The 25,804-nt window shown below is 45.4% G+C and overlaps 3 protein-coding genes across 6 annotated transcripts; 2 read left to right on the top strand and 1 right to left on the bottom strand.

Annotated features, from left to right (window-relative positions):
- Positions 1-1,434: 1,434 nt before the first annotated feature.
- Positions 1,435-9,227, bottom strand: mcm3 (minichromosome maintenance complex component 3). The gene is made up of 17 exons (XM_026143095.2): positions 9,023-9,227; positions 8,666-8,778; positions 7,517-7,725; positions 7,283-7,413; positions 6,955-7,193; positions 5,410-5,518; positions 5,173-5,326; positions 4,668-4,799; positions 3,977-4,185; positions 3,714-3,888; positions 3,507-3,633; positions 3,274-3,424; positions 2,902-3,042; positions 2,714-2,817; positions 2,542-2,615; positions 2,056-2,149; positions 1,435-1,968 (listed from the first exon to the last, which is right to left on the bottom strand). The coding sequence occupies exons 1-17, from the start codon at positions 9,095-9,097 to the stop codon at positions 1,770-1,772; spliced, it is 2,436 nt and encodes an 811-aa protein (XP_025998880.2). The 5' UTR covers positions 9,098-9,227; the 3' UTR covers positions 1,435-1,769.
- Positions 9,228-15,204: 5,977 nt separating this feature from the next.
- Positions 15,205-24,673, top strand: LOC145420486 (uncharacterized). Of its 4 annotated transcripts, XM_080289798.1 has the most exons (6): positions 15,254-15,410; positions 15,592-15,792; positions 20,515-20,648; positions 22,507-22,543; positions 23,958-24,027; positions 24,112-24,673. In XM_080289798.1, exons 2-6 carry the CDS (start codon positions 15,646-15,648, stop codon positions 24,201-24,203), a joined length of 480 nt encoding a protein of 159 aa, XP_080145924.1. In that variant the 5' UTR covers positions 15,254-15,410; positions 15,592-15,645; the 3' UTR covers positions 24,204-24,673. The 4 variants fall into 4 exon arrangements, with proteins under 4 accessions (XP_080145927.1, XP_080145924.1, XP_080145926.1 ...); XM_080289801.1 differs by lacking the exon at positions 15,592-15,792 and having other exon boundaries at positions 15,205-15,410; XM_080289800.1 differs by lacking the exons at positions 15,254-15,410; positions 15,592-15,792 and adding an exon at positions 20,230-20,365.
- On the top strand, positions 16,258-17,462 carry paqr8 (progestin and adipoQ receptor family member VIII). Its single transcript, XM_026143063.2, is given in 2 exon segments — positions 16,258-16,717; positions 16,720-17,462. Coding segments are annotated over 2 exon segments (1,062 nt in total). The 3' UTR covers positions 17,322-17,462.
- Positions 24,674-25,804: the final 1,131 nt, after the last annotated feature.

Below are 25,804 nucleotides of genomic sequence, written 5' to 3'. Positions count from 1 at the left end.
TCAAGTCTCAGTGGATTTAGGATGAACAGATTATTTCTTTTTGTATTGTTATGTTCTTTGAACAAGCATCACTTCCTTACTCAGACACAGCAGCCAAATGTATTTCTCAGTTATGGCGGGTTATGTAACAGTCAAACAGCATAATTATTCCCAAGTTCAAGATTATTTATTGATATGGCTTCTTTCACAAGTATGGCTCTGAAAGCTAGGGTAAAAAAAGTGAGTTAAAGGGAATTACAGAGCAGCGCTGAGCCGCTGATGGACTCGTGCAATGGAAACTGAAAACACGTCAATGAGGTCAACTAATGAATCCCACGCTTTTTATGTGAAATGAGGCGCTGGGTTTACCATAACCACAAAGCTGATACACGTAAAGTTTATATATAAATGATTTGATATCAGATTTATAAGAATGACACTGCAAAGTCATTTACAGTACTGTAAAACAAAGTCTTCAGCCCTAATGTATTTATATTTTCTATTTCTGAAGGTCTTTCAAAAAACTCTTTTCTCATTGGCTGATTTTATGTTTAATCCAGTCCTTGTAGAAATGAGAAGTATCCTAAAGTCACGGTCACACATCTGTGTCGTGCAGACAACGTCCCAAACACGATATTTCACACAGGAGTAAGAAATGTGCTCATACAAAATGCTGCACACGTTTCCTTTTTCTCAAACTACAAAGAAGAAACATTAACACCATATTCGTGTTAATAAAGATTTCTCTGCTTCGATCTTTGGGGTTTTTGCAAACAGCACCCAAATCTGCTCTTTGCAGCCTGTGGTCTGCACACCAAACATGCTCCGATTAGCTTTACAGTTTCATTTCACCTGTACTTTTATTTTCTGTGTGGAAATACTCAGAGTAGACCAGGACAATATAAGATGCCAAACCCGGTACTGAATAATCGCCCCATTTAAAATAATATTTGTTACGATCGAACTGTGGCTGCAGCTGCGAGGAACGACGGCGACTGACACGTCACGGGCTGAATCGGGCGTAGGAGTTCAGACCTCAAGGCCCCGCGTCCTGGATGGTGGCAGAGAAACGAAACGCTGTTGCTGAGGCGGGTCGAGTTCACACTCTTATCTTCAGCACGATCGCAGCCGCAGTTCAGTTTATTCTCAGAGCAGTGATTGTGAGGCGCTGCCACATCTGACCTTTGGCAAACCTGAGAAACTGACACCAGCACATAACCAGAATGAAAAAGTGAGAAGGGTGAGGTTGAACGCCGACTTCCTAAACAGTTCTGAGGTCTGTGTCGACCGTGGGAGCTGCCACCCACACACACCGAGGTGTGGATTGATCGGGGATTTTAAAATGCTTCTTGTAAACACTTGTGTACCTGCAGGAGAGATTACCAGCACCACACATGCAGCCACTTCCCCCACGTGTGTGCACAGGTACGGCGCTTTCAGTCTTAAATCAAGGGCTTTTTTTCACACCAATGACATTTTATTATTTTTTTATATTTCACAACAGTTATTTAACAACACGTGTCAACTATATACAAGCCCAGAAGAGACAAACGCAGGTAAAAACCTTAGAGCGCCGGGAGCAGTGACCAAAGACGCTCTAAGGCAACGTTTCCACCACTGAACTGAAACAAGTGCAGGAAGTAATACGACTTTATCTTCATCCCAGTTTGCAGAGCCGAGCTGCTGAAACCAAAGCAAACGCGATGAGGCGACAGATGACGTGTCCGATGAACGCCGGGGGGCGCTATGATCCACGGCTTCTTAAAAGTCCAAGTAATTTTATTTCTGTCTCAAATGAGGAAGATGATGTCATCAGCCACCATGACTTGGTTGTCATCCTGCATGCGGGCCAAAGCGCCACGCACCTCGGCCTCTGCAAACGTATTCTGACGCTCCTTGTTGATGTCGTCCATCAGCGCGCTCATCTTCACCGACTGAGCGTGAGCAGACTGGAACACGGCGAACAGCGACGACTTGAACTCCTTCAGCCTGGGGGAGGAAAGACAGGAAAGAAGCCGTGACATTTCAAAATAAAGGCGCACGCACGCACGCACACGCACACGCACGCACACACACCTCTCTGCAGACAGCTCAGCATCTCCAGCCTGCAGCGAGGCATCCATGGGCTCGTCCTCTCTGGGCTTGGCTGGTTTCGGGGTGCCGGCCTGAACTGAAGAACAAACACCAAAGTGAGACCTGATGCAGAACCTAACATGAAGCCTGCTTAAACCTGAACCATGCAGAACTACACGCTCAAAGACTTTTCCCTACAGTGATGCAAATTCATAATGATATTGTTTTATTACACGGCAGCGATACTGACTTTGCCTTTTTAAAATGTAATGTAAATATAAATGAGCCAAATTTGCTATTTTATAAGAGTCAAATTTAAAAAAAAAAGTATATTAAACCTGCTTTTCTAGCTCAGTGCAGTGAACAGGAACATACTAGTACTGACAGTAATGTTGGCAACTTTATTATGGATGATGTGAAAGTTCATTTGGTCTGTAGCACCAAAGAGGCGACCGACTACACTGTGGCGTGACAACACATGATGCTCACTCTCAGGGACTTCCTGGTCTTCACTGAAGTCGTACGGACTGTAGGGCTCACTGCCCTGAGAGCCACGTCGCCCCCTGCAGGACACAAAGCATCAGTGCTGAAGCAAAGGCACCATTTAAAAAAAAAAAAAAAGCTGTTTATCACATGGGGGGCTGGGTTCATGTGTCACTACCTCTTCCTCACAGCTCGCTGTGAACGCTGCGTGGGCATCTCCTCCTCCTCCTCCGAATCAGAGTCGTGCTCCTGTCGTGAACGTTTCTTCTCCTTCTCCAAAACCTGTAGAGAGAAAAAACAATATGAATAAATTTGAACGGCAGAGGTCCTCGACCTCTCAGCTCAGGACGCAGAAACAACGCCGACCTTTTTAAAGTAGGCAAACTGGACGAGCTCCACTGCGACCTCCGAGTCCTGCAGCTCCACGGCTTTGCTCATGCGGGCCTTGGCGTGTGCCGTGGACAGACGGATCAGAGTCTCCAGAGTCCGGGCCGTCACCGGAGAGGTCTGTGGAGAGGAATGAGGATTAGCACTCGGGTCCTGACACATCAGGGCACATCTGCATCTCAGTGGGTTTAACCAGAACACAAACAGCAGCTTCTCAAGCAACCCGGAACATTTCAGATGTGCAAACAAGCTGCCTCCACTTTCTCAAACTTCAGGACTCCCGTGAACATTTCAGTCTGGGAAACCATCAGGTTTTACTACGTCACATGAGATTTGTCGGCTCACGCTCACCCTGGCCAGATCGGCGCCCAGCTGTTCCTGACTCCTCAGCCTCGAGTACTCCTCTGCGATGTGATTGGCCGCCTCCTCTGTGAGCACAGGAGTCACGGCCTTGGCGATGTGGATGTACTTCCTCATGAACTCCTTACTCACAATTTTATCCCTGAAACAAAGCAAACGTTTCTATTCTGTTGCAGTCGCACGTTATCAACACAGGAGACAAAGGCACGCTTGTGCTCTCAGACCTCTTCCTCTTGCTTCCGTGCAGCAGGTTGTTGTGCTTCTCGTAGATCTGCAGCTCCTCGTGCTCCTCGACCGCAGCGTCTGGATCGTCTGTCGCCAGGACGTCTATGGTCCCGCCCAAAGCCATGGCTGAAACACACAACGCGTTTGTTGTTTTAATAATCGGACAAAAACGGTCTCATCTCGCCGTCCTATTACGAGTGACGTACCGGCTCCCTCCTGTTCGCGGGGGTCACGGTAGCGGTGCATCCTGAGCACGTGGTCCGAGATCTCGCGATCCTGCTCGGGGTCCATCTGATCCAGCATGATGAAGAGGAGGTCAAAACGCGACAGCAGCGAATCCTGGAGGCCGATGTTGTCCATGGGGGTTTTATACTGATCGTACTGCAGAAAGGGACAAGCAGAGTTTTCTTTAAAGGTCTCGTCCAAAATCAACTAGCAGGCAGAGACAGATGTGGGTGTGGTCACGCACTCGGCCGTAGACGGGGTTGGCAGCAGCCAGTACGGAGCAGCGGGCATTGAGACGGGCGTGGATACCGGCCTTGGCGATTGTGACGCGGCCCTGCTCCATCACCTCGTGGATGGCTGTGCGGTCCATGTCGGACATCTTGTCGAACTCGTCGATGCACACCACGCCGCGGTCAGCCAGCACCATGGCCCCAGCCTCTAGACGACGCTCGCCTGGCGGAGGACAAATGTTGGTATTGAGCAGGAAGAAATGCACTTACAGCAGGTGTGTAACACTTGAATGCCGACGTTTGAACAGACCAATCACGTGGCGTACGTGTTTTAACACCTTTATTCTAACCTTCAAATACATCAGTGACAACTGAGTCCACTCAAATCAACAAGCAGCCGGCGTTAGCAGACCCACAGGTCAGCGGGAGGCTTTAATACCAGTTAATGTTTTTAAATGAATTGATCCCCGTTTCTGTCTCATGTTAGCTCATGCTAGCAGAGACCAACAGTTAGCTAACAGCACATTGCTCGTGCCGCATCCATCGTCGCTACAACAGGCGACACGAAGCAAAGATGTCAAACGCTTTCTGACTACAGTGAGACCTGACACGGTGGAGGCTCGCTGCAGCGTAGCCATGCTGGCTGCAGTCACACAGAGGTCCTTCACTTGTTTAGGCTAAACAAATTCGGGGGACATTCGTTACCCGTCTCCTGGTCCGTGGTGACGGCGGCGGTCAGACCCACACCAGATGAACCTCGTCCAGTCGTGGGTATAGCTCGGGGTGCTGTGTGGAGAACGTAACGCAGGAGCTGGGATTTGGCCACCGATGGGTCGCCTGGGAAACACGAACACACCATTAACCCCCCCATCAGAACTGAACCACCATCATGTCCACGTGTGAGTCCTTGAGCTTGTCAGCACAGTCGTTCAGGTAGCCGTTCCCTGTGGTGCAGCACAAGGAACAAGTGTAGGTCCCTTTTCACTGGTGTCTCTCTCACAGATACTGATTTATGGCACAAACACATTTTATTGTTCAGTGCTGCATTCGTGAGGTTTACCTCTGCCTTGTGTCCATGAATGTAAAGCTTGTAGCCAGAAATTTAGAACAATCTGAGTCACCATGAAAGTGAGTCCTGACTTAAAGCAACGCTCTCACTCTTCCACACTCGAGAGCTACAACTCCAAGAGCTAGGACGACGCCCTCATACCGATGAGCAGGATGTTGATGTCTCCTCTGATTCGCGAGCCGTTCTCGAGGACCTTCTCCACGCCTCCCAGCAACATGCAGAGGATGGCCTTCTTGATGTACTCGTGGCCGTGGATACTGGGAGCCAAGGAACGAGCGAGCTGATCGAACACATCCTACAAAGGACGAAGATTTAAAGGGTTTAGTTTCACATTTAGGATTACGCCTCCACGTGTGAGAAGGCAGCGAGATGACTCACTTTGGAACGAGTCTGACTGAAGTTCCTGATTTTGGCCACGTCGTCAGCAGTAAAGCACGGCGACACCTCCTTGGTCATTTGTTTGATGTGGCAGGCGATCATTATGGTCCTTTGAGTTAAAGAGAAGGGAGGGGTTAGAAGCAGAGATGGCACGATACCACTTTTTTATGTCCGATATCATAAATTTGGATATCTGCCGATACCGATATGAATCCGATATAGTGTGTTTTTAATCAATAAAACTGTTTTTTTAATATCTTGCTGCATTTTGTATAAGTTCATACTCAAGTTTAAAAAAACAAAACACTAAAGCTATTCTGTTATACCTGTATGCAAAAAATACACTGCACCCAAAACATTTCATAGTTCAGCAACACTGATCAATCTGATAAACTCAAACCTGCAACATCCTCCTATTCTGGTGTTTTAAAGAGTACTTAGCAGAAATATTAAGCAACCTAACTAATAGGGCTGCAAACTCCCAGCAAAAAAGAAAAAAGGGAACCACCCCTCACGCTCCACCTCATGATGCTTAATCGATGTAATCAACTTTAATTTGACGCAGTGTGAAAAAAAAAAAAGCACAGAAATAAATTATTTTTCAAGAATAATTAAATAGATTCAACATCTTTCTTCAACAGAACTGCACAGATGGTTCCCAAAGGAAAAAGTACTATAGCTTACTAGAGTATATTAGACTTAATAGTTACTATATACAATAATGGACTTTATACATTTTACATCAGATTAAAACTTTGGGTGTAAGATTCAGATAATTATTAAAAGCTCAACATTTTAAATGAGAATAAGAAAGAAAAGTATTTCTTTGTGCCCCCTTTTCCCTGTTCATGCCCTATCGGCCCCCCTGGCTAAACTTTGCTAGATCCGCCCCTGCACAGTTACGTCAGCTACGTAGAAAAAGATCCTGGAGTAGAAAGTAATATTAAATACATTCTAACAGCAGCTGATCAAGCTTAAACGTGCTGCTGTTGTTCAGCCGCTGGTTTCCTCTTTCTGGTGTAAAGTGGGCCAAAAACAAACAAGAGAGACGATCAGCTGATCATTGATCATGATTGAAGCAGCAACAGGAGAGGGAGAGAGGCAGTCGCTCCATATATCGCTTGTTAAGCTTAACATGCGAACGCTTTACAAACATTCAGAGATGAACCTGCACACTTGCTTTACTTCTCTCTGGGATCACTTGCTCGGAGATGAAATGCCGGGTTGCTAGCGAAGCTCCAAATGCTCAACCAGACCACCGACAGGTCTCGCATGCCACAGCCGCTCTATCACATGATGCATACTGCTGCGACGTGCTACGGTTATGAGCAGAGTTACGGCGCGTTGCAAGTTTTGTGAGGTGCTTGTTTGATATTTAATGGATCGGATTACATTTTTTATTTCTCTCCGATATCCGATCCAGTCACTTAGGTCAGTATTGGACCGACACGTAATATCGGATCGGTCCATCTTTAGTTAGAAGACAAATGGTAGGCAAGTGAGGTAAACCCGTTAAACCCCAGTTAGCATTTTATTCCAGCTGACCTGAACGTGCCAGAGGTGAATCCTCCCTTCTTGCCAGGCAGACAGCGGTACGTCCCAACCACCTGCACCCGGTCTCCTGGTTTGACTGCATCCACCAGGTCGTTGTCCAAAATGATGTCCACAGAGCGCGGAAGTTGGCCAGCAGGAGCTTTCTCAGGCATCTCCTGCACTGTGATGGTTTGGTGGTCCTTGTAGATGGACAGCCCAAACTCCGTCTCCAGAGGATTGTTCTCTTCGTCCTATTTCGAGTCAAACAGGACACAAGATAAATGCGTAAGTATAAAGACAGCAGTCACACCCAAGTCTACAGAGAATGAGGCGCATTTACCTTGGTGGGGTAAATGGCACTGGAGGGGAAGGCATCCAGGGAGGTCAGGTCCGTGTACTTCCTCTCCATCGTCTTCTTAGTGGCTGGACAGTAGTGAACGCTGCGCACTACTTTGGGACGGACGAGGGAACCTACAGGGACGAAGCAAACAGGAGGCATTGGCATTCCACACACTTTGATACAGACTTTGTAACACTTAAAGATTACACGAATAAATAAAGACAATATACTCACACTTTGTAATGATGCCCTCCACACAAACCATGCTGCCCAGCAGTCGGGAGGTGAGCGTTCGGGGGGAGACATGCTTGGATCCAAAGCTCCCCTCCAGGCCGATGAAGAACTCCTCGTACTGCTTAGCGTAGGTGCCGTCAACAGAGGCCACCAGGTCCTTCAGGGCCCGCTGGAAGGCCAGCAGCTCTTCAAAGGCATTGTTCATCAGTCTGCAAAGTCAAACCATGGATTTTATTATCAAGGCTTTTCGCGTGTTTTCAAGGGCTATGACATCCTGAGAAACACAAGTCGAGTTTTCCACCCAAAGTGCAGCTTCACACAGATTTTTTTTTTACTTACTCAGTATGGAAACAGGAGTCGAGCTCAAAGGTTCGACAACAGGAAGAAGAATGTGTATGAATCAAGTCTGGTTTTGGACAAAGTAAAGCTGCGTTAAACCTGTATTCTTTCTGCTGGCCAGTAGGGGGCGTTGATCCTTCAGGTCTCAGAAATAAAGTTTCTTAGTATTGAACTGTATGGCAAACAGCACTTTGACTTCAGTATACACTTCCCTGCTGCTTGTTTCAAGTTATACTGAGCACAAAATCATGATCATTTTGTAAATCATGGTCCCATCAAAGGCTGAATTAACCTGGATGTGTGTCTAAGAGGTCACCAGTCTCTGAGCATCCCTCAGTTTTTCCAGCCAGATTCAGCCTTCGCTCCTTATAACAAGTTTCAAAACAAGATAAGTGAAGCTCAGTCTGAGCCTGGGTGATGGCTACAGCCATCTTTACATACAGTCTGTGTGAGTTTGAAACCTGTCGAGTTTCTAAGTAAGCCTAAGCAGGAAGAGAAAAACTGAGCATGCGCTTCCGTCTAAATATTTATTTTTTAAAAAACAGTAAAGATTAATGGAACCATTCAACATAACACTTTGTAGGGACCTCACAATGTTGTAGGGAGGCCAATTGCCATCAACTATGACGTCATTTTGGACATTTCAAAACCTTTTCGTGGTAATAACTCAGTAACACTGCTCTCTGTATCGGAGCAGTAGGTTTGTGTAAGTATCTTAAGCAATAAGGTAAGCATGGGGGGGTCAAGCAGTCCTGCGTGTGCGGCCCAGCACAGCTTCGTGTGCGGCATCAGCCAGTTTTCCTGTCTTACTTTGCAGCTCGGGCCTCGTTGCGTCTCCTCAGGTCGTTGATGTTGACGATGAGCCGAGCCTTATTCTCGCTGATCATGTCCCGGACTTTGCTCTGATAGATGCCCTGGTCTTGCTGCAGGTATGCACAGAAGAAACGGGCACACGTTTGATGACGTCGCTTAGCGACTAAAATTACGAGCATGACTGAAAAACATCAACTTTGAAAGCACACTTTTTATACCTAATATCTGCAATCTGACAGCAGCATTATTTTTTTCTGTAATATACAAAATTACAGCTCTTTTGTTGTGACCGCATGGTTTGTCATCTGAGCTCCAAACAAAGACTTTAAGCGAATTTAAAAAAAACAGACTTACGTCGTCGTCCAGAAAGTCCAGGTAGTCCCTCTGAGCCTCCCTCATCTCCCGGTCATCTCCCACGTCGGTTGCCATTATGCGCGCTTTGTTATTGTTACTGAAAAGTCGGTAAAATGCCGCACAGCCTTCCGCTCCGAGTGCTCCGCTCCAGTCAAGCCGCACAACTGAAGGGTTTTCGCGCCACTACGTGCCGCCCGCGAGCTCAGCGTGACACGCGATTGGTCAATTCGGCACGCACCGCTTTACATAGTCGGCGGGTAAACGTGCAACTGTCCAATGCGGGCCTCGTGTTACCACGTGACTCCGCCCCCCTGAGAAACTCCCGCGAAAACCCATCAGGAAGTGGCAGGCTGTTAAAAATGAACAAAATGATGTTTTCATGTTTGCCCAGCAGATGGCGACATAGACACATGTTTACATTTTTTAGTGGGACTTTTGCATTTATTTGAAGCTTTTAAGAGAAAGCTGTTAGTGTCAAATATATAAACAGTAATAAGAAAACATAGCAAGACTTTTAAGAAGAAGAACGACAAATGGAGCATGCATGTGTTCTTTCAAATTAAAGTTACATTTTACTCTTCCACTGATAAACATTAAGCATCATTTCAGACAATCTGCATTTAATTAAAAGTTTTCATATAAAATAAGACTGAAAATGAACAATAATAACTTGCATACATACTGTGTACTATAATAATAAATAGTAATATACTATTTTCAGTATTTTATTTTTTATTTTTATGTGGACATCTGTGCTTTGACCAAACATTATAGACTTCAAGGAACTTGATGATTTTCATGATCTGGAGTTTACATTTTGGAAAAATTCATTAGTTCCAATTAGAGATGGCACGATACCACTTTTTTATGTCCGATACCGATATCATAAATTTGGATATCGGCCGATACCGATATGAATCTGATATAGTGTGATTTTAATCAATAAAACTGTTTTTTTTAAAATATCTTGCTTTTGTATAAGTTCATACTCAAGTTTAAAAAAACAAAACAAAACACTAAAGCTATTCTGTTATACCTGTATGCAAAAAATACACTGCACCCAAAATATTTCATAGTTCAGCAACACTGATCAATCTAATAAACTTAAACCTACTACATCGTCCTTATTCTGGTGTTTTAAAGGGTACTTAGCAGAAATATTAAGCAACTTAACTAATAGGTTTGCAAACTCCCAGCAAAAAAAAAAAAAAGGGAACCACCCTCCACCTCATGATGCTTAATCGATGTAATCAACTTTAATTTGATGCAATGTGAAAAAAAAAATGCACAGAAATAAATTATTTTTCAAGAATAATTAAATAGATTCAACATCTTTCTTCAACAGAACTGCACAGATGGTTCCCAAAGGAAAAAGTACTATAGCTTACTAGGGTATATTAGACTTAACAGTTACTATATACAGTAATGGACTTCTATACATTTTATATACAAGGTTAATGTCTTTACCAGTTGTTTTGCCTGCTAGTTTTTACAAATACCTTCTAATCTGCACTGCTTTGCATTTCAGGTGTGAATAACATGTTTTATCTATCATCACAGACAGTTTTATGTCTTTCATCAGCATCAACACCCATTTAAGTCCTTTAAATGTAATTTCACCTGCTATATTTGGTCCACTCTGCAATCACGAATATCTCATCGGTATTATAATCAGAATAATTACTTTTTCCTTTTTTTAATCTGAATGCTGGCATCATGCACTGACTAATAGGTTCCCAAAAGATTATCCTATATTTGGATCATGCTATTTTAATTCTTCTCCTGTGATCATCATTTCCTCACCAAAATCATTTACTGTTTCTAAAGGGTTGAAATTTCGCAGGAATCATTTTAGTGTCAAATTACCAAAGTGTGGCCAGAAACCAAAAACATGTTTGTGGGGCACGAGGACGACACATCAAGCCAACAAATTCTGAGCATCACGCATGTCATTTCTGCAGAATTCTTCATCTTTTTCATTTAATATTATCCCTCTAGTGTAAATGTGGGCGTGATTCCCTGTTCTGTCCTATTTTTTGATTGCTTGGTTTTCAGTGAGTTTATAATTCCATCTCATAGCCGGCTGTTTTGTGTCTTTTGTCTGGGGAACTTACCAAATGTTGATCTGTCACTTATCTCAGGAGGGCTGAGGTACAGCAGACAGTTGTGTGTTTGGGGACGAGGTTTAGGGATCATGCACGTCTCATTTGTATTGTAAAGGCTGAACACAACATTAGCTTAGGAGTAGTTAGCAATAACACTGAAATACTTCCTTTCTATGGATGCCTTTTTTGCCCGGTGTTGAATGACCTCTGACCTAAACTGAGGTGAGTCAGGCCTGCAGTTCTTTAGATGTTTTTTTGGTTTTTTTGTGACCTCCTGGATGAGTCGCTGATGCTCTTGGAGCAACTTTGGTAGGTGGGCCACTCCTGGCCACTGTTTATAGTTTTCTCCATTTGGATTTAATGACCTTCACTGTGGTTCTCTGGAGTCCCAAAGCCTTAGAAAATGCTTTTTAACCTTTGCGTGTTAATGACTTTCTTTAGGTGATGGCTTGACGTGGGTTTTGTTTGGTTTGGTTTTGATATCTTTTATCCTATTTCACTTTGTAAGATAGGTTCTGTTTAAGTGATTTCTTCGACAGGTCTGGCAGTAGGGCTGGGTCACCTGCTAGTCAGGCTTGGGTGTGGTTAACGAGAGTGAACTCACCGAGGGGCACTTAGTTTTTAATAAAGGGCAGGTTTGGATAGCATTTTGTTTCTGCTTAATAAATGAAATCATCATTTATAAACTGCATTCTGTATTTGGCCATCTATGTCTAATATTAGTTTGATGATCTCAAACGTGACAAAAATGCAAACACGAATCAGGGAGGGAGCAAAAACGTTTTCACAGCACTGACTGTAATCCCTGGAACTTCACACCTGTGCTCCGAGGCATAGGTGTGGAAAATGTTGCTATAACCGATTCAGCATGATCACATGTAGGACAAAGATTTAACGTGAGTGCAACTAGGGAAGTCAGACCACAACCTGGTTTACCTACAGCCACAATACACACCCCTCGTCCAAAGGCAGCCTGTCACAACGCGCTCCATCCGGAGATGGACCCCAGAAAAGGAGGATGCTCTGAGGGACTGCTATGACACCACAGACTGGGATGTGCTCCTGAGCCCACATGGTGAGGACATAGAGGGGGCGACACACTGTCTTACAGACTACCTCAACTTTTGTGTGGACACAGTCGCCCCTGCTAAGACGGTACGGTGTTATCCTAATAACAAACCGTGGGTAACACAGGAAGTCAAAGCTGTCCTCAACATGAAGAAGAAGGCTTTCAGGAGCAAAGTGAAGGAGGAGATGAAAGCAGCACAGCGGGAGGTGAAACGCTGCCTGAGGGAAGCAAAGGACACCTACAGGAGGAAGGTGGAGCAGAAGTTGGAGAGGAACAATATGAGGGAGGTCTGGAATGGTGTGAAAACCATCACAGGCCACAACACCAAGAAAAGCACAGTGGGGGGGACTGTGGAGAAGGCAAACGAACTCAACAACTTCTTCAACAGGTTTGACCAGCCCACAACCCCCCCACCCTCACCCTCACCTTCACTACAGAGTCCTCTCCCCACTCTCCTGCCTCCCTCGCTTCCCCCCCTTCCTGACACCATGACACCCCCCTCCTCCAATCCCTCTCTCAGCAGCAAGACATCTCCCCCCCTCCCCTCCTCCCAAACATCTCCCAGTGTCACAGTGGATCAGGTCAGGAGGCAACTGAGGAAGCTTCGCCCCAGAAAGGCAGCAGGCCCAGACAAGGTGTGTCCTAGGATGCTAAAGGCGTGTGCTGCTGAACTTGGGGAGCCGCTACAACGAGTCTTCAACCTCAGTCTGCGACTGGGGAGAGTGCCCGCCCTCTGGAAGACGTCCTGCATCGTCCCGGTCCCTAAAAGGAACCGGCCCAATGAGCTGAATGACTTCCGACCGGTGGCACTGACGTCACATCTTATGAAGACTCTAGAGCGGCTCTTCCTCAACCTCCTCCGACCACAGGTACAACATGCCCAGGACCCACTACAGTTTGCATACAAGGCGGGTGTCGGAGTGGAGGATGCCATCCTGTACCTCCTACACAGAGCCCACTCACACCTGGATGGGGGAAAAGGCACGGTCAGGATCCTGTTTCTTGACTTTTCCAGTGCCTTTAATACCATCCGGCCCTGTATGCTTCAGGAAAAACTGAACAGGATGCAGGTGGACCCCTGCCTGGTGGCTTGGATCTCTGACTACCTCATCGACAGACCACAGTACGTCAGGCTGAAGGACATCACGTCTGACACTGTGGTCAGCAGCACAGGAGCACCACAGGGAACTGTGCTGTCCCCTCTTCTCTTCACCCTGTACACCTCTGACTTCTGCTACAACTCTGAATTATGCCACATTCAGAAGTTTGCAGATGACACGGCCATCATGGGGTGTATCTGGGATGATCAGGAAGAGGAGTACAGAAGTCTGGTGAGGAACTTTGTCGCATGGAGTCACACAAACCACCTGCAACTCAACACCTCAAAGACTAAGGAACTGGTTGTGGACTTCGGGAGGTCCAGAGAAGGTCCACTGCCGGTTCAGATAGAGGGGGAGGAGGTGGAGGTGGTCAACAAGTACAAGTACCTCGGGCTGTGGGTGGACAATAAACTGGACTGGTCATGCAACACAGAGCACCTGTATAAAAAAGCCCAAAGCCGACTGTACTTCCTCAGGAGGCTGAGGTCTTTTAACATCTGCAGGAAGCTCCTGAGGATGTTTTACCAGTCGGTGGTTGCTGGAGTACTTTTCTATGCTGTGGTGTGCTGGGGGAGCAGCACAGCAAAGAAGGACTCATCCAGGCTGGAGAAACTGATCAGGAGGGCTAGCTCTGTGGTCGGCATGAAGCTGGACACTGGTGACAGTGGCAGAGAAAAGGACATTAAAGAAACTGATGGACATTATGGACAATGCTGGGCATCCTCTGCATACGGCCATAAACAATCAGAAGAGTCTGTTCAGTGACAGGTTGCTTCTCCCCAAGACAAGAACTAACAGACTTAAAAACTCCTTTGTCCCACACGCCATCAGACTGTTTAACTCCTCTCTGGAGGGGAGAGGGAGGGGAAACAGGAGGACAAAGGAGGGAACAACTAAGCTGTAGTGCCTCTTCACCTCACTGTACAATACCTTGTGCAATACTTTTTGTAAATAGTCAACGGTGCAATAGACTCAATACTTGAAATGTGCAATTCACTTGTATTTTTATTTTTTATTCCTATTTATTCTATTTATCCCCTTTGTATATTTTATTTATATTTGTCTCTGTATTTATATATGTGTGTGTGTGTGTGTGTGTGTGTGTGTGTGTGTGTGTATGTGTGTGTGTGTGTGTGTGTGTGTGTGTGTGTGTGTGTGTGTGTATATATATATATATATATATATATATATATATATATATATATATATATATATATATATATATATATAACAATTCTGTAACTGTAACTTCGGTCGTTGCTGTGCTTTTTTTGGAAGTCGAATTTCCCAGAGGAACCCACCCGAGGGATTAATAAAGTTCTATCTTATCTTATCTTAACTCCCTCACCAAATACAATAATATCTGTATAAGTGGTCTTATGAGTCTTGTTACACTCACTGGTTAGAGTTTGGGTGTGAGGGAGAAACCATCATAGACATTATAAAGGTGGGAAACATGGCGCTTGGACTAATAAGTTCAACTAATAACAGCAAATAAGACCTGATTTTGGTTAAAGATGTTGGCCACATAAAGTTGGACATGTGATCACCTCAGGTTACCAGGATACTGTCACATTCTCATTACGTCTGAGTGCAAACCGCCTTAGTGCAGTGCGCAGTGCAGACCAGTAGATGGAGACACACGTGCATGTATACGGTATGACTTTGGCCATGATGTGCCTTCAGTCGTTTAAACAATTATTGTCAACTTAATAATAATTAATGATCACAAACAAAAACAATCCAGATAAAAATAATAACAACACGTGTTTTAATAAGTGTGCCGATAAACTGGTCTTCTAATGAGCAGGTGAGTACAGACACCGCGGGCACACTGAGCTCCGGAGTGTAACAGTCACAGCCCTCAAAGCGTTGGCGACTACATTTGAGGGCGTTTCTGGTTACTTTGACCCCGCCCACCCCTCCGGCCTCTCAGGTCAGTAGTTTGAGGCCTTTTCCCTTCGCCCTGCAGCGTCGGAAACATCTCGTTAAACCAGCATGTGGTAGTTCTCCCCCTGTGTTTGTATGAGAAGAAGCGCTGCTGCACACGTCTTATTCCACCTTCTTGGAGTGACGCGTGAGTCCAGACGGGCAACAGGTGTCCTGTGTTGCAGGTATGTTTCTTTTTTCTGTCGTCATATAAATGCATATATGATGGAAGAAGTGCAGTCTATTTTTTCTGTGTGGCTCACGGAGCTTCTTCGTTTTAATGTTGAAAAAAAGAGACGTCTTACCCCTCTTTCCCTTTTTTTAATGCGGGGTTACCTTGGACAAACTTGAATGGGCTCCTCACAGAAAGCGGCTCAGGTCAAAAGGCCGTTCAGAAGCTCTAAATGGGTGCTGGTGTTCATGGTCAAGGGGAAACAGAGAGGGGGCCAGCAGAGAGGGGCGCACCCTTTTAGGAGGAGATTCAGAAGCTGCGTTCTGGATGGGCGGGTGTGCGTGCTGTCTGCGGAGGTGCTGGGTTGCTTTGTGACAACATTCCTCCCACCACAGGTGGGTGATGGTTACAGGTTTGACTGCATAGCTGCTTTTCCGGTGCACATGACACAAAAAGAGAAGAATGTCTGGCTTACGTAATTAAAGGTCTCCTGTTGGCCGTTTTTCTTTTGGCGACTGAAAGCTCTTAATTGGAATGTCACAGAAGTCCAAGCCTGGACCAACAGTGGAAACACTGCCAACTGCAGCGGCTTGGTTCCAGAGTTTTCCAAACCAGTCTCTGTTGGCATGTTTTTGGCTGGTTTTGTGAGATTTTTGATCCCCTCATCTGTTTTGTTTTGTATCTTATCCCCAGCTTCCTGCCGCTGATCCACATCTAAAAATGTCTTCTGAATGTGACATCAAAGCGCACCGCGTGCTCCCGTGAGGTTTAATTTAACGCGTTGAGTCCTCTGCTTTAAAGCCTGCATTAATCTAATCTCTCCCACAGGGTGCTCTGTCCTCTGGTTCTTCATCATCAAGATGTCGACTGAGGTTTTGCAGCGGCTCAGCACCATAGCACTGAGCACCAAGCACCCGCGTCGTCTCCCTCACCTCTCAGACTTCCTCCCTTTCTCTTTACTGCCGCCCAGCCCCACCGTCACTGCCTCCCAGGTACCCAGCCTGTTCCGGGAACCCTACATCCTGTCAGGATACCGTCCTGTCCAGCAAGACTGGCGCTGCTACCTCCTCAGCCTCTTCCGGAAACATAATGAGTCCCTGAACGTGTGGACCCACTTGCTGGCCGGTCCTGTCCTGCTGCTCCGCTGGTGGGCCAATGTAGACACCCTGGGGTGCACCTTGGATGACGTTACCTCGCTACCTCTGCTCCTGTTCTTGGTGTCATCTCTCACATATCTGTACCTCAGTGTGGCGGCTCATCTCCTGCAATCTCACTCCGAACGCGCGCACTACTTCTTCTTCTTGGACTATGTGGGTGTGGCCTGTATCAGTATGGGTGCTCGCTCGGCCACTATTTCTACGCGTCTGAGCCAGCGTGGCGAGAACGCATTGGGGTAATCTTTCTGCCTGGCGCCGCCTTCTTTGGGTGGCTCTCCTGCACCGGTTGCTGTTACGCCAAGTTCAGGTACAGGTGGCCATATCCACCTCAGCGTAAAGTGTGCCAGCTGATCCCCACCGGCCTAGCGTACGTGCTGGATATCAGCCCCGTAGCCCACCGCCTGCTCACTGTCTCCTGGTCACAGGAGCCCTCGCTACCCTTCCACGCTCTCCAGATTGCCTGTTTCCTCTTGTCTGCCCTCTTCTTCTCTTGCTCCATCCCTGAGCGCTTCTTTCCAGGCAACTGTGACTTTGCAGGCCAGGGTCATCAAATCTTCCACGTGCTTCTGTCCCTGTGCACCTTGTCCCAGCTGGAGGCTTTGTTCCAGGACTACGCCCGGTGGAGGGATACAGTGGTGGAGTTATTTGGGGAGCGGCAGTTGTTGTGGGCGTGCGTATCCTTCCCCGTCTTGTTCGTGTGCTGTATCCTGACGGCGCTGATCGCAATGAGGCACATGAGCAAGGCACTGCAGAGTAAAGACGAGTGAGAGCGCAACGAAGAAAAATCAAAGAGCAAATCATAATTATTTTAATAACAAAACCAAATACATATATTTACTTTTGTCTAAAAGATTCAGATAAAGGACTATCTTATCACGGAAATACTTGAAGAATAAAATACTCTGAAACTTCTTCCGGTCTGGTATATCTGAAGATTTAACTGCTGATTCATGAAAGAAATAGTTGCTCTAATGTGCTAAGTACAGCTGAGTGAAGTTTTCCACAGTGAGTCACCCTCCCATGTAACTGGTCACAGAGGCTCAGAGTAATCCAGGAGCACGATAACCTAAAATCGTCTCTGGATGCTGCTGGAAACGTATCGAGAACACAAACATTTATACTGTACATCACGTTCAGAGAAGATCAACTTAACGCGCTTTTGTCCTCGTCTGAAATTCACGTGAGAGACCAGAAATACGATAAACTTTGGAGGTTGTGTGGAGCGGGCTGTGAGCGACGTGTGTTTACAGGCATTATAATGGAAGCTAAACACTATATCTTGTCGACCCTGTTTGTTCCCATTGAGGAAAGTAGGTTATTGTATCTGAGGTTTCGGCCATTCTTTGTTCCGCTACACAGACTGTATGTCGAGCACTTTGAGGCTGCGGCCGCACCTTTTGTATCTATTATGTGAAGAAAGTTTCCCCCTGTGAGAGTTTACGGGACGGCCCAGAATGGGAGCGAGTCAGGCTCCTTTTAAAGGGATACTTCCACATTTTGTGAGGCTCTGCTACTCCAGTTTTATTAGAAAATTCATGCCACCCTCATTACTGTCAGCTTATCTCAAAGAGGAGGGAGTCGACTTTGTCCAAAGGTAACAAAGGTCAGGTTCAGTGAGTCACCACTTTTATATGTGGTTGTTTGACTTCTTAGAAAAGGATGGCATGAATGAAAAGTTGCGGTTGTTAACAGGCTTGTGTGCTGGACCCTGGCTGGGTACGGTGGTTTCCTCTTGTTGGGTTACTTTTGAGGTTGAAAGTCCACGTTTAGCAGCAGTGAACAATATTTGATTCCTTACCTGTATTCATTTGATTGTGAGTGCACTGGCTGTCTAGCATGTAGACTTGTCTGTGATAGGTTAGCTGAGCTCTGTCCCAAAGCAGATTCATAAAGACTCTGTGCTGATTTCTCCTTTGGATGGGTCTTTATGTCTGTTCACGTTTCCTGTGCACAGTAAACATGCTCCACGTGACAAACTTCACACTGCATCCTTTAAAAGTGCTACTGGGCAGGTTTTGTAGCTCTTGGGCACAACTGGGCCTTTTTCCCAAACGATTCTGAACTTGTTCGATCTTTCTGCTGGAAGTCTCAGGACGAAAGCGATTAAGTATATGTTGTTTGAAATACATCACCTAAATATGTGTCCCAGCAGCCTGTTCATGAGCTCTGTATGCAGAGATTCAATGATAATGAGTAATCTTCTACACTTAGTATTCTTCAAATGGAAGCGAAGAGAGTTATTTGTTTGCTGCATTCGTGGCTATGGTCCAAATACCTGAAATGCTGTGGAAGAGTGGCTGTTGATTTCACTTTGTGTTGCTGAGCATAACTCATTTGAATATCAGCAAAAGGAAAATTGCTGAGAGGTACAGAGCGGGGCTCCGGGAGGTCATCGTGACAGGATGGGGCTGTTAAACAGGTAATGGGTGTGGGCGCGTTGCTTGGTGTTCGTGTCATTCCTCACAAAGATATGCGAGTCGGGGTGGTGAGGCGAGGACGTGTGGGTGTTGTGCAAGTGCTGGGGAACACCACTGCAATTCTCTGAATACTTGTTTATGTCAAACTTTCATAAAGGTGGCATATCCTGTTTGTGTGTGTGTCAAACTGGATCATATGTGTTGGACAAATGTAGGACCGTCACTCGACTGTACTGGAACCATTAAACACTGTAATTCCACACCATGCTCTGGTTATATTTGCTGCCTAACAGGAAGTACCCGTTCATGTGCGCAACCATTCAGCTGGTCTGATAACTGCTCCAGGAGTTACTCTACGGTATGAGCCCTTAGTCATGAAACTAAGTCTTGACCCTATTCAAATTAATCTTTGTAATTCCACGAGCACAGCTGAGACTGCAGCCTGCAAAAGCACAATAATCCCTTCAATCTGGATCCAGGTCCAGACAGTGCTCTGCATTAGAACAAAGATCCTTTTTTTGTCTAATACACCCTTTGTGGGAATAATTTCACCTGCCAGAGCCAATCAGCTGCCGGTACAGTGAGAAACATGGAGAAGCTAGCATGTGTGTGTCTTTTTGTGTACTGTATATCCTCTGAAACCCCAGAGTCGACAGGATTATATAAAAAGTCTGATCGCACACATCATCGCATCACTGCTAACGTCTTTGCTGAAAACCTCATATAGGAAATAAGCTGCTTATCTGCTTTATGTACTCTACAGTTGCACTGCAAGCCACTTTGCAACCCCCTCGCCCAAACCACCACCACCTCCTCCTCATGCCTTGACCCCGTCATGATGGTTCTGTGCTGGGATCTTTCCACATATCCCCAGAACAGAGCCATGTCACCGACAAAATACAGCACATTTAAATAACACGTTTCTTGTGCCTGTGGCGGTCCTGAGTTAAAAAACACAAAACACTGTATTACCATAGCTTGAAGATGACTGTATAGTTAAAGTGCGTAAAGATTAGAGGTCGAAGCAGCTGCTGGCCTGTGACCACCTGCAGTGTTTTCTAGGAAACAGCTGCTTTTATTTATTATCGTTTGTACACTACAGCTTCCTGTATCGATTCATCTATTTTATCTTTTAAATAAGTCAGACAGGAGTTTTCCGATAAAATGCACATTCCAGCTTTTCTGGAATGCGTAGGCATGACAGACGCAAGTGTTATTCAGAGATAATGAACGAGACAATAGGTTGTTTATGGGCTGTGCGAGCACCTCCTTCATAACAGACTGGATAACTGGTCCCTCCCTAACTTGTTTGAATGCTTTGAGCCACATAAAGCAGAGGCAGTTGAATGACTGCGAGCAGCTGGTGACAGTTACAGAGCCAAGCAGCACGCGACGTAAGCTGTGAGCCCTTTAGTTTTATTTTGCCTTACAGTGTATAGTTATGGTTCTTTCACAGGAGTTTCACATAGCTAGGATCCACTGTGTGCACGTGAACTTTACTTCACAGCTCCTTTAATGTTGTTGTGTTTTTATTTCTTTATAGGAGACTTCAAGAATGGCTCCAGTTGGGATGGTCGGTGTACTGGGTTGGTTTTCTCCAGAGGTGGGCGTCATCTCCCTCGTCGCCTTCCTCGTCCTCAGCGTCACTCTTGTGGCTCTTTGTGCCAAGTGTAACAGGTGAGCAATGTGTGCCGATGAAATGGGACATCCATTCGGGTGCTTTTGTCTCTTTTCCTGTTGTTTACCTGCTTAAAAAGCTTGGAATATGCTGGGAATTAAAGGAGCCAGGAGCAGAGTCCGGGGACCTGACCAACACAGTCTGGTTTTAGTTGGCTCTCTTCATTTTCCTGTAGACTTTGCTCACCATTCATCACTCTCCCAAAGCTTGTCAGACCCGATAGCTGGTTTCTGATGAAGGGTGTTGCCCGTTGAAAGAGGAAGACGCAGACACAAATCACTCTGTGATCTGGCAGCTGCACCAAATGGGCTGGGCTCATAAAGCGTCACTACCCTAATGACCTCGATGAGGTGTGTGTGTGTGTGCGTGCGTGTGTGTGTGTGTGCGCGTGTGTGTGCGCGCGCGTGTGTGTGTGTGTGCATGCGTGTGTGCATGCGTGTGTGTGCGCGCGTGCATGCGTGTGTGTGTGTGTGCGTGCGTGTGCGCGTGCATGCGTGTGTGTGTGTGTGTGCATGCGTGTGCGCGTGCATGCGTGTGTGTGTGTGTGCATGCGTGTGCGCGTGCGTGTGTGTGTGTGTGTGTGTGTGTGTGTGTGTGTGTGTGTGTGTGTGTGTGTGCCCTGGCGGGAGTTTTACACACATTAGTGTGTGCATGTGTTTAAACGCCCATCATTGTGGTTTACATACCAGACATAACAGTGACGAACTGCGAGGCGAAACAACACTCGTATCACCTGCTGCTTTTTCATTTAGAAGAGTTGGACTTGAACAGGAACATCACGATGAGTGGTTGTTTACATAAAGCGTGGCAACAATCTGGCACCAATATAATTTATTGTTTATTGATTGAGTTGTGTACATATGGTCTCACATCCTCACAGGACTGATACATGTGGAAATTTTAGAACGATAGATGATCAGATCAGTGCGTGATCTTAGACAAGCTGCTTTTTAGAAACCCACGAGGCACATCTGGAGAAAGCCTCAACTCCTCGAGACACATTTCAGTGCAGTCAGACGTCTTTGTTCAGTCCCAAAACCTGAGACAGGTCGAGCAGAATCCAGACTCCAGTTTTACCAAAGTACATTAAAGCTTTCACAAATTTGTACCAGCAAGTCCAAATCTGGCCTGAAGTCTTACATTTCCATAGACTGTATATAAAAGATGGGACATCTGCATGGGTGTTTTTGCCATCACTTTCTTTGAAACTGGACATGACGAGAACAGTCTGGATCTGGATCTGCTAGCAGCGTTTCACTGACACATTGTTAGCCACTGGTATAGTTTTCCATGGTTTTTGTCTTTTCTGACTTGTTCTGTGGAGTTGTCGCCACCTGCTGGCTACTAGGAAGAATGCAAGTGTAACAAACTATGAAGGACAATTTTTCTCAAAGCAATCTGAAACCAGTCCGAGTGATTTTGACGTTTTTCCAGAGAAGCTAAATTTCCAATTCATTTTATTCTGATCAAAGTTTTTCATGAGTTTGGCCCGATTCAAGCAGCTAAATGAGGAATGTATCCTGCCCTCAGCTGAGCTTAGCTTTAGCCCTCGTGGTCCAAGCAGCCCTCTCAGATTTGGGGCTGGGCTGTGAGAGCGTGCACACAGCTGTGGACAATGGGACTGGTAAATCTATGCACTTATAAGTCGTGGTCGATATGTTTAATGAAAAGGTAGAAGGAGAGAAAAAAACGATGACACATGGACAGAGTTTTGAGCCATAAAACAAAAATGGCACATTGGCATGTAAATAGGACTCTGCTCCTTTGTTTGCACTCTGTGTGGATGAGGAACAAATCTACAGCAGCATGCCATCATACGGCTTAATGACCTCCACTTTTCCTTCTTGTCGTTTACAGGAGCAGCAGCAACGCCTATGACGTGAGCGGAGCAGTGGTATGAACTGGCTCTTTGTTCTCTCTCTCCCATCAGTAGAAACTAACTTGCATGCAGTACCTGCCACAGTTCATTAGTTTCCAATTATGAGCCATAACTGGCTAATTATGAAGAGTCAAAAGGGAGGCAGAGACAGTGATGCTGGCTCATTAGAGCCAGGCTGGGTGGGACAGATGAAAATAATCGATTATGTGACAGAAATCATCTTTGTTTTTATCTGAAATCTCTACAAAAAGACTTTTACTGCATATGTGGAGCGCTGAAATAAAGATGCAAGGCAAAAACAAATTCATACCAAAATCCAGAATACTAATGATTACTTTCAGCTGTAGCATTTGCTCCTCTGTTTATTGCATTTGCAGGATGTTACTTAAATGATTAAATGGAAACGTTGATGTTCATTCAAATATAAAAACTTCAAGGACTCCACGCAGCCTTCTCTAGTTTTTACTGAGAAACGTCACAATGAATGCAAACTGGCAGAGACGAACGCAGGGAACAAAACAACAACCAAAAAGTGAATAAAGACTTATTTTAGTTCAGATGAAAGGGAAACAGACGTGCGCTGCCTCCATTTAAAAAGCGAAACAGCTCTTTAAAGTGACGCAGGGAAGCGCTGACCTTTTGTTTCCAATATCACAGCGCTGTCTCTGCAGATTAAGACTGACCGCTGCTGTGCAGTGTCAGGAAGAGATTAAGATTATTAAGGCTTTTTATATGTTCGTGAGAGTTACCTGCAAAACCCTGATTGGATTAGGATGTTTCAAAAAACAATCTCAGTATGCTGCAGTGAGCTTAGACAAACACATTAAACCGTGGATATGTGCTGATGTGTTGGAGGGCCGGCTGTCAGCAGAAGTGCAGAAGCAACGAGGCACAAAAGGGCAAAATAACCAAATTAGCGCTTCATTTTAAACCACCCAAATTTACCATGAAAGGTCAAGCAACCATAATACCACCACGACCACTGACTCGCCGTGACAGCCGCAGACGTCTGCGAGGGGAAAGCTCTTTTGTTGCTACGCTGTGGCCAGTAATCTTACTTTGTGAGCGTCGACAGTGAATTCCACTGAGTCGACCACGAGCTCCTCTTAGACCAAAGTCTTCCAGGGACGAGTGCGAGGCCGTCCGTCCACCAGCTGGACTCGGTTTCTCTCACACGCTCCTTCTGTCGGGACTTTGGTTTAGTTTTTGTTAAATAAATAAAGACGGGGTGTTGTTCGTTTCGCGTTGTTTAAATCATTTGGGAACCTGGTAAGGACCACGTGATTTTTCTTACATGTTTTTATGGCACAAGATAAAACGTTAAAAATTTCCAGAGTGCAAAAATGCCAGCTCACTTCCTGGTTTCAGGACTCATTCCTACAGCACTCTATGTCCTTGTTGTCCTAACTCTGGTCCTGCTCCATCACAGTATGTTGATGGAAGAGGAGGAGGAGGAGGATCCAATGGAACAACTGCCACACAGTCGGGAAATGCGTCCGGTGAGTTCACCACAGATTAAGACATTTCTGTTGCATGTAAATGAACATTTGCACTTAGATTTTCTTATCTGATTTTTTTCCCAGACCTAGATTCTTCAGGCTCCACATGGAGAAACCACAAAAACATGCCTCCACACACACTCTCGACACAGAGGCCGAAAGCAGGAACAAATTAAACAATCAGTTATACTCCTGAACACTAACCCCAACCACACAACACACCCCAGAAAACAGAAGCTCCCAAGAATCCGGAGGAGGGACAAATCATCCACAACATCCCGCTGCAAAGAAACCCCAGTTTCCCACACTTGATCATATCCCAAATGCACAGATGGACGGGAAAAGAAGAGGAAGGGTAGGAGGGAAAGTTGGCTCTGTCCTGTGCCAGCTCGAGCTACCATCCATACCTCGTCTTTAACAAATCAGACCTTCACTTATTTGGATGCTGTTTAATTTCCTATAGTCTTCATTTTGGAAGCCTTTGTAGAAGTCTGGATTCTGTAAGCTGAACTTTCCTGTCTTTGCCTTTAGTACGTCCACTCATCACATAGAAAATATAAGCAGTTATCTGAACTGATTTACTGTGAGAGTGGTAAAATCGAAAACTCTTGAAGCTGAGAAATTAAAGCAGTCCGTCACAGGCGTATCTATCAAGTCTTTGAGCTTATTTCACTCTGACTGGTGCTCACTGGTGTTAATTTCAATAGCTGTCATGTGTGTTTAGCTTCAGAGTAAGCTGGGAAATTACACCTGGAGTGTGTTAACTACACTCAGAACAGGGAAACGACCAAATCATGTAATTGTTATGAAGCTCTTTTCTGATTGGTTTAAATAAGTGTCACCTGTAGTTTTTTTTATTTTTTATTACAGATCGTATTTTATCAGTTTTAAAATGTGCTGTCTCATTGGCGCTAAGAAGATTGAAATCATATGTGTCCACAGATTCTCATGCTAAGGCTAAAGACTCACCAAGCCTTAAAAAACGCCCGCTAAAGCTAATAACAGATTATATCACATTTACTTCATCTCGGGGTTCAGGGTGCTTGCCTTATTTCTGGGCCTGGTCTGGTCTTCAGTGGAATGAGAAAGACTGCTCGAGTCATTCTCTTGGGGACGCTTCACACTGTTACGATAGCTACACAGCTGTCTGTGGTTCAGGCTCTGCTGCTGCTGGATATTTTTGGCTTTTAGCTAGCTAGCTATCTGGTGAGTATGTAAAAATATTTGAGTGAGTCCACAGTGTCAAAGAAGTCTATGGCCAAACCAGCCAAGTTTGTGTTTGAATATCAGCATAAGCAGGTTCGTTAGGGGGCGTGTACATCTTTGAGTCAGACATGGCTGATTAAGCTCAAATTAGTGTTATCATTTCCTCTCACTTCCTTATTCTAAGCCAGGGGTGGGCAATCTCAGTCCACGAGGGCCGGTGTCCCTGCAGGTTTTATCTGCAGGTTTTAGCTAGGACACTGTTATTCTTCTTTAAATCTGTGCTAATATTGTTGCTAGCTATTTTTAAATGAGTGCTGAAGATTTTAGGGTCGGAGTCACAAATGATGAAAAAAATAAAGTGACTTTTTTTTCCTCTATGCAGATGTTGACACATGTTGTGATAAGGAGGACTTTTCTCACCTCGTGTTTCTGTTTTCATTTATACTTTCATAGCTCTGCTCCTCTGCTTAGCCGATGACTCGCAGCATTACCGGCTCTGTGAACAAAGCGGGTGATATGATTGGAGTGGAGTCTGCATTTGCAGACGATTTAATGTGAACCAAAGGTCACA

This window comes from Astatotilapia calliptera, chromosome 15 (genome assembly GCF_964374335.1).
Source record: "Astatotilapia calliptera chromosome 15, fAstCal68.1, whole genome shotgun sequence".
Lineage (NCBI taxonomy): Eukaryota > Metazoa > Chordata > Actinopteri > Cichliformes > Cichlidae > Astatotilapia > Astatotilapia calliptera.
This window is presented reverse-complemented; position numbering and strand designations above follow the sequence as displayed.